General features: G+C 45.0%; 1 protein-coding gene across 2 annotated transcripts in view; it reads left to right on the top strand.

Moving 5' to 3' along the window:
- LOC102251932 (chromosome unknown open reading frame, human C20orf194) overlaps nt 1-14,458 on the top strand; it is a 129,830-nt gene that overhangs the window by 81,844 nt on the left and 33,528 nt on the right. For both annotated transcript variants that reach the window (XM_005874696.2, XM_005874694.2), the window contains exons 21-27: nt 7,173-7,276; nt 8,101-8,247; nt 9,315-9,403; nt 9,996-10,097; nt 10,365-10,482; nt 12,633-12,721; nt 13,955-14,113. In XM_005874696.2, coding sequence (XP_005874758.1) covers nt 7,173-7,276; nt 8,101-8,247; nt 9,315-9,403; nt 9,996-10,097; nt 10,365-10,482; nt 12,633-12,721; nt 13,955-14,113 — 808 coding nt within the window. The remainder of the gene's footprint in view (nt 1-7,172; nt 7,277-8,100; nt 8,248-9,314; nt 9,404-9,995; nt 10,098-10,364; nt 10,483-12,632; nt 12,722-13,954; nt 14,114-14,458) is intronic.

The raw sequence follows: 14,458 nt of genomic DNA on the forward strand, positions 1-14,458 counted from the left end.
GAGTGGGGCAGCCGGGGGGGGTGGGGCAATCAGGGCCTGGATCAGGCTGGTTGGCTGCCTCAGTGTGTGTCATAGCCACCGGTCATTCTGGTTGTTCATCATTCCAGATATATAGATGTTTTGGTGACATGGGTTACCAAAAGTGGTTCCATTTTGGGATGTCATTACTTTTTAATAAAAACATAATTGTCATCTATTATCTCAGTCCCCTGATTTTCCTGTTCCATTTCTGACTAGTTGCACCCACTAGCATTGAAATCTCTGTCTTGTTAGTATGTTGGTCTTCCCTGAATATTTGCCACTTTGATTGCTATCAGTTTTGACATCCCTAGTACAGAATTTTCTGTGTTTTGCCCAAATAAAGTTAACCCTTCCAGGAGGCCTGCTCTTCTCCCTCATAAGACCACAGAGCTGGAGGGGAGATCGTGTGAATAACCCCATAATAAAACATCAAGATGTCCACTGTTTGCACCAAGCTTCTGTAGAATTTTTCAAATAATGCTTCTCAGTTTTATTGTACAACTTTGGTTCATTTCCTAGGCCTTAAATAGTTGTCCAGTTTTGTTGCTGCTTCCTGATGAGAGGATTTGTCTCACAGCCACTTCAGGCCCCACCCCTTGGGACATTTGAAAGATATTTTCACTTGGTAAAGAATTCTAGGTAGACAGTTTCTTTCTTTCTGTGCTATAAAGATGTTGCTCCACGTCTTGCTTGCATTGTTTCTGAGCAGAAATCTGCCATCCTTATCTTTGTTCCTTGCTGCATAAAGTGGGGTTTTTTTCACTCCAGATTTTCTTTCTATCACAGACTTTAAGCAATTTGATTTTTATGTGGTGCGGTTTTGGTGTGGTTTTCTTCATGTTGCTTTGTGCTTGGGATTCATTTAGCTTCTTAGTGATTGGTTTATAGTTTTCTCAAATTTGGAAGGTTTTTTTGGTCATTATTTCTTTAGTCCCCTCCCCTATGGAGTTCCAGTTACATATATTGGCTGCCTGAAGTTGTCTAACAGCTCCCTGATCTCTGTACTATTATTTCAATCATCTTTCTCCTTTGTTGTATTTTGCATAGTTCCTATGTTTATGTATTTTAATTTACTAAACTTCTCCATTGTTGTTATGTTTATTAAATTAATATTTGTTATGTGAAGCACAGGGTGCTAGATGGTGAGCCAAGTTCAACAAAAGCTCAAGAAAGAAATTGAAGTAGAGAGTTTTTCTTTTTTTTTAATATTTTTATTAATTTCAGAGAGGAAGGGAGAGGGAAAGATAGAAACATCAATGATGAGAGAGAATCCTGGATCAGCTGCCTTCTGCACGCCCCCTACTGGGGATCGAGCCCACAACCCAGGCATGTGCCCTTGACTGAAATCGAACCCGGGACCCTTCAGTCCACAGGCCGATGCTCTATCCACTGAGCCAAACCAGCGAGGGCGAGAAGTTTAATACAGTACTCACAGGTCCTGGAGGAAGTACAGGGCATGCCTTGAGGGGGCCACACAGGGAGGGCAAGGCAGGGTGCGGGCAGAGAGAGAGACAGGACCTGGGCACATGCCTTTAATAGAGTCCATGAGTGGAGTGCTTTGGGATTCCCAGAGTAAGGCCAGATTTGTCCAATTCAAATTTGAAAGAGTGGGTTCTTAGTAAGCTCCACAGGGTTCTTATCTAAAGTGCACAGGAGGAGGCACTAAGAGAGGGAGAGACTTTTGATCACTAGAGCTCTTGGGGAAATCACATCAGGAACTTACATTTGTTTGTGACTCTGCGGGCTATTATCTAGGGCATGCGCTTGCATAAGGAGGCTATTGTCAGTTAGAGGGCCCTGTAGGCCACTTGGCTAAACAAAATGGATGCTGAGGCAGCAGTACTATGGAGTAGCTTAGCTAAACTCTCAACAGTTATCTAATGTCCTTTACCTCATCCAATGTATTATTCTTTTCAGACAAGGTACATTTTACCTCTAGGAGTTTGATTTAGATATTTTTTTACATCTTTTATGTCTCAAGTTAACATGGTTCAGTCTTCTAGCTTTTTGAACATATGGCATACAGTTTTAATGATTGTTTTAATGTATTTTTCTTCTAGTTCTTTCATCTGGGCCTTTTAAGCTTTTAAGGCAGGAAGCAAAGCAGCATTTAATTAGGGCTAATTTTACCCCACTCCTGAGGCAAAATCCTTCTGAGTACTCTACCTGATGTCCCTGTGAAGTATGAGGTCTTCCACTGGGCTGGTGGGAATGGGCAGAAAATCCAGTGCAAGGTACGGGTTGTTGCATTGTTTTACACAGCAATATCCAGTTTTTCCAGGACCATTTGTTGAAAAGACTCCTTTCTCTTTTGAGTTGCCTTTGCACCTTTGTTTAATATCACTTGACCTCAGTGGCTGGTTGACGCTCAGGGTGCTCCTTCATGTTCCCTATAGTGCTCTAGAGATTTTAGGGTGTTTTCTTCTGCTGGACAGAGATTGTTCAGCAATGAGGAACAGGGGCTCTGGTCCCATTGACATGTGGGGCCATTGACACATTCTGATAACTCTGGTGGCCAAGCTGAGTTTCACCTTCCTGTGATGGGAAGACCCAGGCAGTGGTCATCCGCTATCTGCTGCCTTCATTCTGCACCATCTCATGTGTTCCCTTGTGCCCACATTAAGCTGTTGAGGGATACTTTAAAAGAGAATGTTCTCTGCAGTGCTGAACATGAATGAATTATACAGGGGTGGGCACAAGTAGGTTTATAGTTGTGAATACATGAAACAGAGTTTATTCTTGTATTATTTATTAATTACTGTATTTTTTAAAATATATTTTATTGATTTTTTACAGAGAGGAAGGGAGAGGGATAGAGAGTTAGAAACATCGATGAGAGAGAAACACCGATCAGCTGCCTCCTGCACACTACCCACTGGGGATGTGCCCACAACCAAGGTACATGCCCCTTGACCGGAATCGAACCTGGGACCCTTGAGTCCGCAGGCCGACGCTCTATCCACTGAGCCAAACTGGTTAGGGCAATTACTGTATTATTTTCCATATGAACAACTGTAAACCTACTTGTGCCCACCCCTGTACAACTGTGTAGTACTGTACCTATAGCCTGGCTGGATATTGAGAAAAGTAAGCAAGTCACAGAAGGACAGGTGGTGGGGTTTTGTTGTTTGGGTTCTTTTTGTTAAACCATGTGTGTATATTTCACACACTCTCACACACAGAGAATGAAAATTACTCGGCCATTACATCATAATATTTCCCTGACAGTGATAAATGTTCCCTCTTCACACAGGTTGGACCATAAGTGGATTTTTATTTGTACAGCCAGTTGTCCAAAGGAGGAAAAGCCAAATTCTTCATTGGCATTTGGTGTCTTTGTTTGCCCTGAGGGCTCCTCCTTCTTCTGTTGGACTCCTGGGAATGCAGAGGTCAATCAAAGGCAGAACCATGCTGCATCCCCGGCTGCCTCTGGGTAGTGAGGAGGAACATTCTCTCACTTGGGTTTCAGATTCACAGAGTGGAGAAGGAATGACAGAGCCCATCCATCCAGGGCACCAGGGACGAGACAAGGAGCCAGGAAGATCTCATCAGGAGTTGGCTACTCTGGTCACGGAGAAACCCCTACAAAGGCATGTCCCTTCAGACCATAGTCTGACAGCCACGAAGCCAGAGCAGATACCAGAGTGGTATTACAAAAAGTGGATTAGGATCTAAGAGACCAACCAGGGCACTGGCATTGGACCACCCAGTGAGTCACTTCAGTTATCTCATGTTTGCCCTGAGAATAATGACAAGGCTACTGCTCCCAGAGCCAGAGGCGTAGCTACAGCAGTACTAAAACCAGTTCTTGTTTACAGAGTCTCTGCCCTGGGCCAGGAGCCATAGTGAGTGCTTTTTTAGCACTGTCTTGTGAATTTCTGTCTTCCTCTTTTCCATTTTGTTTTGAGGCTTCAGAGTCTAAAGCAGCGGTTCTCAACATGTGGGTCGCGATCCCTTTGGCAGTCGTTCGACCCTTTCACAGGGGTCGCCTAAGACCATCCTGCATATCAGATATTTACATTACGATTCATAACAGTAGCAACATTACAGTTATGAAGTAGCAACGAAAATAATTTTATGGTTGGGTCACAACATGAGGAACTGTATTTAAAGGGCCAGAAGGTTGAGAACCACTGGTCTAGAGGGAGAAGAAGTTCTGGAGATGACCTGCCTGGTCTACCTCTTTCCCTATCTTTCCAGTGAATACTTGGAATATGCAAATTCTTGTATCTGCTCTTTTCTGGAAGCTTTAGGAGGATTTTGAGGTTTTTCCAGGAGTGAGTGGTACTGGACTTGTTTCTGAGAAACTTCACATTAGAGGTACACAGGTGGAAGGTTTGCCCAGGATCTGGAAGGGTACAGATACTAAGCAGTAGGTAGGGGAGCAGTTTCTATCTCCTGATGCCTTTTGATTCTCTTTTCTCTGTAAGCAGTAGGTAGACATCTTGTGGTTGGAATTGGTGTGGTTGTGGTGTTCAGAGAGTATTGAAGGTCTTGGGGGAGTTGGTGGAAGGGGTTGGGAAACAGCAGTGGATGGACTGCTGGGAAGACTGTGGGCTTGTTGAGGTTGAGGAAGCAGAGAGGGCCCATGATCATATTAGCCACACATGGTCTTTGGAAGAGCAAAAGTTAAGGGAAAAGGGGTGAGAGAACCAAAGTGCATTGGCATCAAACAAAACTGTGCTTTGTATACTGGCTCCACCATCAAGTACTTCTGGGGAAATCTCTCTAAACTTAAGTTTCCCCATCAATCCTGTAAGAATTCTTTCTCTTATAATTGATGTGAAGATGGAAAACTATAATGCATATGACATGCTTAGTATGTAGTAAAGTAAAATCAGAGATTAAAAGCAGATCCTTTCTGGGGGATCTGCCTTGGATGTGAATGAAAGGAAACAGAAATTTCTGAGCAATAGGGGAAAATAGGAGGACTGGAAGCTTTAAAGGCTCAGTGACATCAGAAGATGAGGTTTTTGGAGTAAGAATAACTAAAAGGATAATGGGATGCTAATTCAGACAGTAGGCTATAGAGCTGAAAATTCCAGGGGTTAAGATGTTCTGGGTGCTGCTTTATTGCTGTGGAGTTGGGAGTGAGGAACAGTGAGGCCAGAACGTGTTGTGAGCCATCCTCTGATCTCTCAGAAGGAATGGGAGTGTTGGCTTTGGAAGAGAAGACTGTGAGCACATTCAGAGGCTGTTGGAAATGTTGGGGACTGATTAGGAGGGCAGTAGATGTGAGCAGTGAAGGAAATGAAAGTATTGTGCCAGCATGGAGAGGAATGGTCTGGGAGCAGCAGTGAGGAACCCTGGCGTTGGTGCAGGATGAGGCTGGGGCTTGGTAGCCACTACTCAAGAGGGCCCTGGGGCAAGGCTGTGTTCAAAGGAAGCCAGGCTTTACTTGTTAGAGGTGGGAGACTTACAGGGCTTGAACCTGAATGCCTTGAAGTGGGCCAGCTAGTCTCTGGCAGCTGCTGCCACAGATGGTAAGGTTGACATTAATTCTTTCTGGCTGATCATCTTGTTCTTTCGTTGATATGCAGGCTCCAAACCTTCCTCTTTTACCTAAAAACTATCTCCATCTTCTCCACTTCTCCCCATTCCTGTTAACATGCATGCACAAACACACACACTCACCAGGCCTCTCTGCCCTGAAACCCTACGCCCGGCTGGCGTAGCTCAGTGGTTGAGTGTCCACCTATAAACCAGGAGGTCACAGTTCAATTCCTGGTCAGAGCATATGGCCGGATTGCAGGCTCAATCCCCAGTGTGGGGTGTACAGGCAGCCAATCAATGATTCTCTCCCATCATTGATGTTTCTATCTCTCCCTCTCCCTTCCTCTCTGAAATCAATAAAAATATATATTTTTTAAAAACACAAGCAGCCCTGACCAGTTTGGCTCAGTGGATAGAGCATCAGCCTGCAGACTCAAGGGTCCCAGGTTCGATTCCGGTCAAGGGCATGTACCTTGGCTGGGGGCACATCTCCGGTGGGGGGCGTGCAGGAGGCAGCTGATCAATGTTTCTCTCTCATCGATGTTTCTAGCTCTCTGTCCCTCTTCCTTCCTCTCTGTAAAAAATCAATAAAATATATTTTTTAAAAAAACAAAAAACACACAAGCAAACAAAAAAAAACTTGAAGTCTCCAAATTCCTCACTTTGGCCTTTGCTCTTATCATTAAAACTTCCAGAGTTTTGAGGCTACTTTCCTAGAGCTACAGCTCAAGGAATCACTAAGATAAGATATAAATGACAGTGTTCCCAAGCCTGTGCCTTGAACTCCAAGAAGTACTTTCTCTTTTCTCTATATGTGAAAACAGGGAAAGAAAGGCGGTTATAGGAACAGAAGGATCCAACTTGGACCAGCTCCAGAAAACAACTTCACCCAGGGGTCTTATGGGTATTCTGAGTGCTTCATTTGGGTCTCAAAGTAAGCTCAGGCCCAGCCTTAACACTTGTCATCTTTCTGTGGTCTACCGCATAGAGCCCATATTGAGCTTTCTGAATGACCTTGGCCATCCCAGAAACAGCAGTTCTCCTTAGATCTGAATCCTTGTACTTAAGAACCTATATCCACTGTTCACATCTCACCTATTTTGCTTTAGTGAATAACAGAACAGCAGGCCTCCAGAGTCTGAGAACCAAGTTATTGCCTAACTCAAATCTTCCTTTGCTAGAAACAGCCCCCTAGGCTCCCTTCACTAGTCCTTCAACTGAGACCCTGGTGCTCCTTCTTGGGCCTTAAGTGAGGCATGTGGTCTCTTCAAAGCTGAACCAGCTTCTGCCAAAATAGGAGAAAGGGGCACCTATAAACTCAGTAATGGAGCAGACATACTGAGTCTTTTTTAGAGTGTTTCCTTGGAAGACACCCGTATGTAAATGTGAATTTTGCCTCTCCCCATCAGCTGATAACCTACTAACTTGTTTTTTTTCTAATTCTCATGCAGAGATTATATCTAATGACTCATTTATCTCTGAGACTCTAAGAGGGTACATTGGCTTCTCCAGAGTGCAGGGCTCAGAATAAAAACATATAACTGAAGCAATACAGACACTGTTCTGTGGTTACAACTCTCATACCTACAAGAAGGACATTGGAATCTGGCCCCCAGGATCTAGCCCTCCAGCTCTGACCAGCTCTGTTTTCCTTCCAGGGAAATTGTATTTCTTCTCTAGCGGCCTTCTGTTTTCTCACCGTCATCATGGAAGCATCATCATTTCCAAGGATCACATGAATTCCATTGCATTCTATGATGGGGTAGGTATTTTACCAGTCTGTGGCTTTCGTGTTCATAAAGATACTCCACTTCTGAGGGAAAAACCAAATAACTCTTTGTCCTCGCTCTACCACCATGGGTCAGGATGTCAGGAATCAGCACTGCCTTTAAGGCAGGCAGGCAGGGAGACCATGGAGAGGCATGCCCACTCTCAGGGCCCTAAGCCTCATCAACCTTGCTGCTCTGTAAAAGGCTTAGCTACAAGGGGCTTCTGGGTCAGGAGGGCCAGCAGCTACCCATGGGTAATTAACTCATCCCAAAGAGGATGAGAAAGTGGGCTGAAGAAGGCCTCCAATGGCCCCTACCAGATGGCCTCCTACCCAAGAACACAAAGCTCACCCATCTAAGAGCTGCTTCCTGCCCAGCCGGCATAGCTCAGTGGTTGAGCATGGACCTATGAACCAGGAGGTCACAGTTTAATTCCCAGTCAAGGCACATGCCCAGGTTGCAGGCTTGATCCCCAGTAAGGGGCGTGCAGAAGGCAACAGATCAGTGATTCTCCCTCATCATTGATGTTTTTATCTCTCTCTCCCTCTACCTTCCTCTCTAAAATCAATAAAAATATTTTTTTTTAGAGTACCCTAGAATGAATTTTGAGATGACATTTTTAGGAAAAAAACACATTTGTGCTTCCTATATCTTGTATACTGGGTATTGGAAAGCACATCTATTATTGAATCCCAGTAAAATCACATAATGTAAAAATCATTTCACTAAAATTCATTTTATGTGTCTGATAGTAGTCGTGAGGGCTGGTATCATGCAAATAGCTTTTCTCATTGATGCTCCCTCTTTTTTCTCTTAGGATTCCACCAGTGTTGTTGCTGTCCTTCTGGTACACTTCAGAAGCTCATTACTTCCTCATCTCCCAGTTCATTTCCATGGTTCAAGCAATTTTATGATGATTGCCCTTTTCCCCAAATCAAAGATCTACCAAGCATTTTACCCAGAGGTAACATCAATCACTAGTGAGCAAAACTACTATTCTTCCCCCTAGCAGTTTAGGTGGTAAGGCAGCATCTCAGTGAAGTGATGAGAGGGAGTGTTGGGAAGGCTGGTCGGGTGGCTGCTTCTAATCCCTTTGGGTTCTGGAGTGGTGCCTTGACATTGAGAGTTGAGAACTTAAAGGAACTGAGCAAAAGGCTTTTTAGCTTCTAAGAAAAATCTTCCTGTCCCTTTAAATCCTAATTAGACTTATTTTCCCTTTAGCTACTTGGTTGAATTGTTGGGCCCTACCTACTGGATTAGAGCTCTCTGCCCCACCCCAAGTTCTCCCTCCCCATGGTTCAGAGCCCTGCCCTTGTGAATGGTTCCACCTGACAGGCTGCATATTATAGGCACTCAGCACAGATTGCATGAGTGAGGGAGCTTACTGAGAATTATACAACCCTCTTAGAGACCAAGAAATAGTCAAAGTCAAACAGATGGCCAGCCTTATGATGGTGGAAATGCTTGGAAAGGTGTGATTGGAGCAGCTTATGAGAGGACAGTGTCTCTCCCTCAGGACAGATTCGCAGAACATGGAGGAGACAAGAGCTGGCCTTAGCTGCAGATGGCGTCTCAGGCCAGTGTGTGTCTCCCTCTGACTGCCTGCTGGTCCTTCCTACCTCCTTGTGCTTGTCCTTTCAACCTGGAACATGGCAGCAGCCCTTTAGATTCTCTTCAGCCATCCCTCTGCCTCCAGACAGGAGTTGCTTGAACCACTCCTTCTGTCTGGCCCTATCACCAGGGAAGGACATGCCACTTCTGCCAGAACGTGTTATCCAGCACCTTCTTTTGTGCTTCCTGGCCTCTGAAGGAGCAGAATCCCTGGGAGAGGAACCCAGAAAGAAATTCTAGTTTTGAAAAATACAGAACAAAATTGCTTCAGGTCTCTATTTTTGAAACAAACTTGTTTGTTATGATGGTCTGTCTCCGTACTGACAGCCTAGATTTTCAACAACTATCAAATCCCCATGTGGGTTCCATATCCTGTTGTTGGGTTTCAAGTATTCTTTGCTCAAATTCTGTTTTGTTTAGGTCTTCTCCCTCTGGCAACAGCAGGCTAACTCAGGGCTGTCTTTAAAAGTGATCCAGGAAGATGGATTATCTGTGGAACAAAAGAGATTGTAAGTGGCTGCCTTCAGTGTTTATGCTTGCTTCCTAAGTCGTGCATGTCTGTTCTCTCTGCAGGATGACTTGCGTTATGTAACACAGGGGTCTTGGCTTCTAAAAGGGCCGACACAGTCACTTCAGTGCTGCCAACTTGCAGGTAGCAAGAGCCCTTGGGGAAATAAAAGTCAAGAAAGATGAAATCCACCAAGAATCAGAAACCCATTGTATTACCAGGGGTTTCAGGCCAGCCTTCCTATGTGGGCACACCAGTCGCATTTTATTTAAGTCGGCAAGATGCTTGTTTTGGAAGTGTTGACTCTGTCACAGGACTCTGGCTTGAAAGCATCAGAACAAGTTATGTAAAGTATGTGCATCATAGGGATTAATATATTGTTATTGATTTCAAAGAGGAAGGGAGAAGGAGAGAGAGATAGAAACAGCAATGATGAGAGAGAATCATTGATCAGCTGCCTCCTGCATGCCCCACACTGGATATTAAGCCTGAAACCTGACTGGGAATCAAACCATGACCTCCTGGTTCAGAGGTCGATGCTCAACCACTGAGCCACACCAGCTGGGCTAATCTGTGAGCTTTTGATATTCCAGACACTCCAGTGCACAGAAGCTCTTCAATGTCCTGAGCCATGCTGCCAGGGAGAAACGAAGTCCTCTAAAGCTGCTCTCCGCCAAACTCCCAGAGCTGGACTGGTAAGCTCTGATTTTCTGTTTATAGATGTTTAATATTCTGGCTTTGAAATGTCAGAAACCTCAGTGTTGGTCCTTTCTAAGCTTTTTTCTTCATAGCTTCTTAGGGATCATAAAAGTTAGTAGTGACACACCATATCCAATGTTATTCTTTAGAGAGAATCTCTAAGGTTTCTTTTTCATCAATTAAATAAGGAGTTTCTCATGTGGATGGGCACAGTAAGGCAAGGCTGGTGATGCTAACACAAGAGCATTCTCTTGCTTTTCTAGGTTTCTCCAGCATTTCGCCATCAGCAGCGTTAGTCAGGAGCCTGTGATGAGGGCCCATCTCCCTGTCCTGCTGCAGCAAACTGAAATCAGCCCTACTCACCGAGTAGAAAATGACAAGGTACAGCAGCTCACCAAATCTGCTGGGAGTTCATGGGAAGAGAACCCCGATAGCCTGGCCTTGATCTTCTGTATCAGTTAACAAGAGTAGCTCAGGCGGAGTCCCTTTTATAGGCCTCTCCCCCTCTTTGGACACTGATGTAATGATGCACATGAAACCTGCTCTATGCAATGTGTACAGGCGTCTGCATTAACCCCAGCCAAGCCTATGGCAGCAATGAAACTCTGGCACCCTGCCGGGCCCTCCCCTTCCTTCTCCAGGCTTTTCAAACTCTTGCTCAGTGCTCTCATGCTGTCAGCTCTTTCTGGTTGTGACAAGGACTTACCTGGAAGTGGGTGACACATTGAGTTTAATGATGGGATGGGCCTTGTTAGTTGGGCCTTGCTGGCATCACCAAGGTAAGGTGATACTGTATAAACATCACAGAGTGGATTTTAATCTGCTCCCACTCACACGCCCTTCCTCTTAACCCCTCCCACCATTTCTTTGGAGCCATATGTCTTTTTATGCTCAAAGAGGGCATTTATTTCTGTGAAAATCTAGAAGACACTCAGCTATAAAAGAAAATAGAACCAGTAAGCAATTAGAAGCCTTGTTTTTCCCTTAGGCAAGAGTTTTAAAATGAAATTGCCTACTTATTATATTTTGTTAAAAGGTGCTGTAGGCCCTGGCCGGGTACTTAGTTGGTTAGTGTTGTCTGGATACACCAAGGTTGCGGGTTTGATCCCCAGTCAGGGCACATACAAGAAGAAACCAATGAATGCATAAATAAATGGAACAACAATATTTCTCTCTCTCTCTAAAAATCAGTAAAAAATATTTTAAAAGGTGCCGTAGGACTGTCCTTAAAATAAGAAGGTGTCTGGCTATAAGCATGTGTGCTGTGATTTGAGAGGCTGAGGCCTGGGCACTGAGAAAAGGAAATTTGGATGGGAGGAGGATAAACAAAAAGTCAGTTACATGGAATACTCCCCACAGGGGCAGAGAGGAATACAAAGTAGGGGCCTGGTCAGAGGGGAGGTGGGAGAGCTTTTGCTTCCCAAAAAGAGGAGGAATCCATTGCCATCTCTCTGCTGACCAGTGAGTGTCACCACGCTGAGCTTTAGTGTAAGTTATTTGTGACCAGGCCTGTCCAAGTGAGTCTTGTGTATTGTGATAAAGCACATACTTAAAGAGGCCCTTGCCACACTATGTCACTTTTTCCTTTCCTCCCCTGCTTGACCCTTCTTTGTTAGTGAATTTCTTTGAGTTGCTTTACAATGTCTGCCTGCAGAGGGCCCTGTTTTCTTATGGCTGTGTATTAAAGTTGGGACAGTCCAGCCTGGGTTTTCTTCTCACCATCAAAATTCAAAGGACAAAAGGCCACCACCAGCCTCTGCTTCAGGGAATTCAGCTCCTCATGCTGGGCAACTTTAATGTGCAAACATTTCACAAAACCCTACATGTGGACATTTTGCTCTCCAGAGGTCAGTCTGAGCAGAGCAAAGAGAAGTGGAATCGGCTCTGAGCTGAGTTGTAAGAAGAAGCTGACACCTGCATCCCCAGCCAGTTTTTAATGCCTAACATCCTACAATGTATTCTCCTTGCAGCACTCAGGACCTCGCCCCACTAATCATTTTTATTAGGGTAAAATATATGTTAAAAAAAACACACACCAAAAACCTCAGAGGAAAAAAAGACTCAAAAATGCTTCCTACACCAGTTTGTTTCCTCAGCTCAGGCTATGCAGCTTGGAGGGCAGGGCAGCCAGACAAAAACATCTACAGTGCCACTGGTCTCCTTGGCTGAGGTTACTGTGCCAGTTGAGCCTATGGCATTTTGGTTCCAGACCTCCTTTCTGCCTAGTATTTTCTATTGTATTTTAATTGATCTAGTCACAGTGTGCTCTATGGAAATTATAATACTAATACAAAATTTAAAAAGTGTTTGCTATGTACCAAACAATGTTCTAAGCACTTTACGTATATTAATTCTAATCATCACACCTACCTCAAAAGGTAGGTTCTATTGTTAGCCCAAGGTCATCACAAAGCTAGTGAGTGCTGGTGCTGAAGTTCAAACTCACAGAACCTGGCTCCAGCAGTCTGTTCTCTCACACAATGCTGCCTCCCAAATGAATCACAAACCCACATGGCTTTTCTTTCATGTAGGTCATTATCAGCATTGTAACTGGCCTCCCGGGATGTCATGCTAGCGAGCTCTGTGCTTTTCTGGTCACTCTGCATAAGGAATATGGCAGGTTAGTATGGCTGCCGCCTTTGCTTTGGGGAAAGGGAAACCTTGGACACGTACTGACCTTTGGTGTAACTGGTATCAGCACAGTAGTCATCACCCATCCATTCATTTGACACATTTGTACTGAGCACTTTCTGTATGCCAGGCACTGCTCTAAGTGTGGAGGACAAATGAACAAAACAGACACGAAAATCTCTGCCCTCATGGAGCTTACATTCTCGTGTGGAAAGACAATTAACCAGATAAGGAAAATTGTGTAGTGAAAAGTACGATGGAGAAAATAAAGCAGAGAAGGCTATAGGGATTACTGGGCTGGGAGGTTGGGGGTGGGAGCAGGGATTCCAGCTTTAAAGGGGAGACATCACTAAGAAGGTGACATTTGAGCAAAGGCCTGAGAAAGTGAGGGAATGAACCCCTGGGTATCTGGAAGAGCACTGTAACAGCCGGACCAGCGCAGGCGAAGGCCTGGGAGTGTGCCTTGTCAGCAGGGCGATTCAGGGCCAGGGTGGTTAGAACTTGGGACTGCGTGAGTTCAGGTGCAGCTGGGACATGTTGGCTCAGGTGAAATTGGGGAACAATTCATCCATCACTTCCACCTAGCTGGCAGGTTACTAAACAACCCTTGCTCACTGAACCAGGCATTTAGTATCTAGTCAGTCTACTTCAAAGTAAGGCATCCTGCTGGAGGCTGGAGAGATTGAGAAGACTGCAGTGGCCCAGAGGTTTGGGAGTTTTGGGTGGGAGGTTGTGGAGGCTGGAGAGACAAGTTTTAGAGAGATGTGAGGGAGATATTGGACCTCCTTTATATGAGTACTAAGTAGTTAACCAGTTTCTCCCTCATTTCCATTGCTTTTGTTCTGCAATCAGTCTAAATTCTTCACTCTGCACATTTCTTATTCTCAGCAAGCATTTTATTGAGCACCAGACTGAAGCCATTGTATTGAATGGTCCTTCAGGAAGTGACTGCCTGGTCAGGAGTCTTTCTCAGCTCTGAAGCCTATTGGCCTTTTTCCCTGTGGCAAGGAGTTTCCTGTCATAAGCTCCAGTGGCAGTGGTGTCAAGATAGGGGGCTCCAAACCCAGGCCGTACCCCCTGCCTGTTTCTGTGGTGCCAGGATTGCTCTCTCCTGTACCAATGGATTCACTGGGCAGAATGTCTGACATTTGAATCCACGACTGAGCTGCCGGGCCAGGCCTTCAGGTGGCACCCACAGTGAGAGCACACTTGCCATTTCCAGGTGGATGGTGTACCGCCAAGTCATGGACAGCTCTGAGTGTTTTCATGCTGCCCACTTCCAGAAGTACCTTTCCAGTGCCCTGGAGGCCCAGCGGAACCGCTCTGCCCGCCAGTCAGCCTACATCCGCAAGAAGACCAGATTGTTGGTGGTGTTACAAGGGTGAGCACTGAGAGTCTGGGGACAGTGGGGTAGGGTGGTGGCATTGTCGCTGCTGTTACTTAATGTGTAGCTCACCTGGGGCACAGAACAAACTCCACATGTGTATGAGCAGGGTCTGCACTACATAGAGAGGCCTTAAATGAGCAAGGACTCCTGTTGCCATCCTGTGGCCTGGAGTAGCTGGTGTAGCTTGCACACAAGTTTTAAGTTTGACTTTAACATCATAATATCGCCAAAAGGTGGGAATTAGGGAGGTTTTCTAGGTAAGTTTCTTTGATAATTATTATAACAATAGTGATCCCTAAGCCTCTTCCTTCACTGTTTAGGCAAGGGAGCTTTACCTGT

The sequence above is a fragment of the Myotis brandtii genome, unplaced genomic scaffold (genome assembly GCF_000412655.1).
Source record: "Myotis brandtii unplaced genomic scaffold, ASM41265v1 scaffold45, whole genome shotgun sequence".
NCBI classification, from domain to species: Eukaryota; Metazoa; Chordata; class Mammalia; order Chiroptera; family Vespertilionidae; genus Myotis; species Myotis brandtii.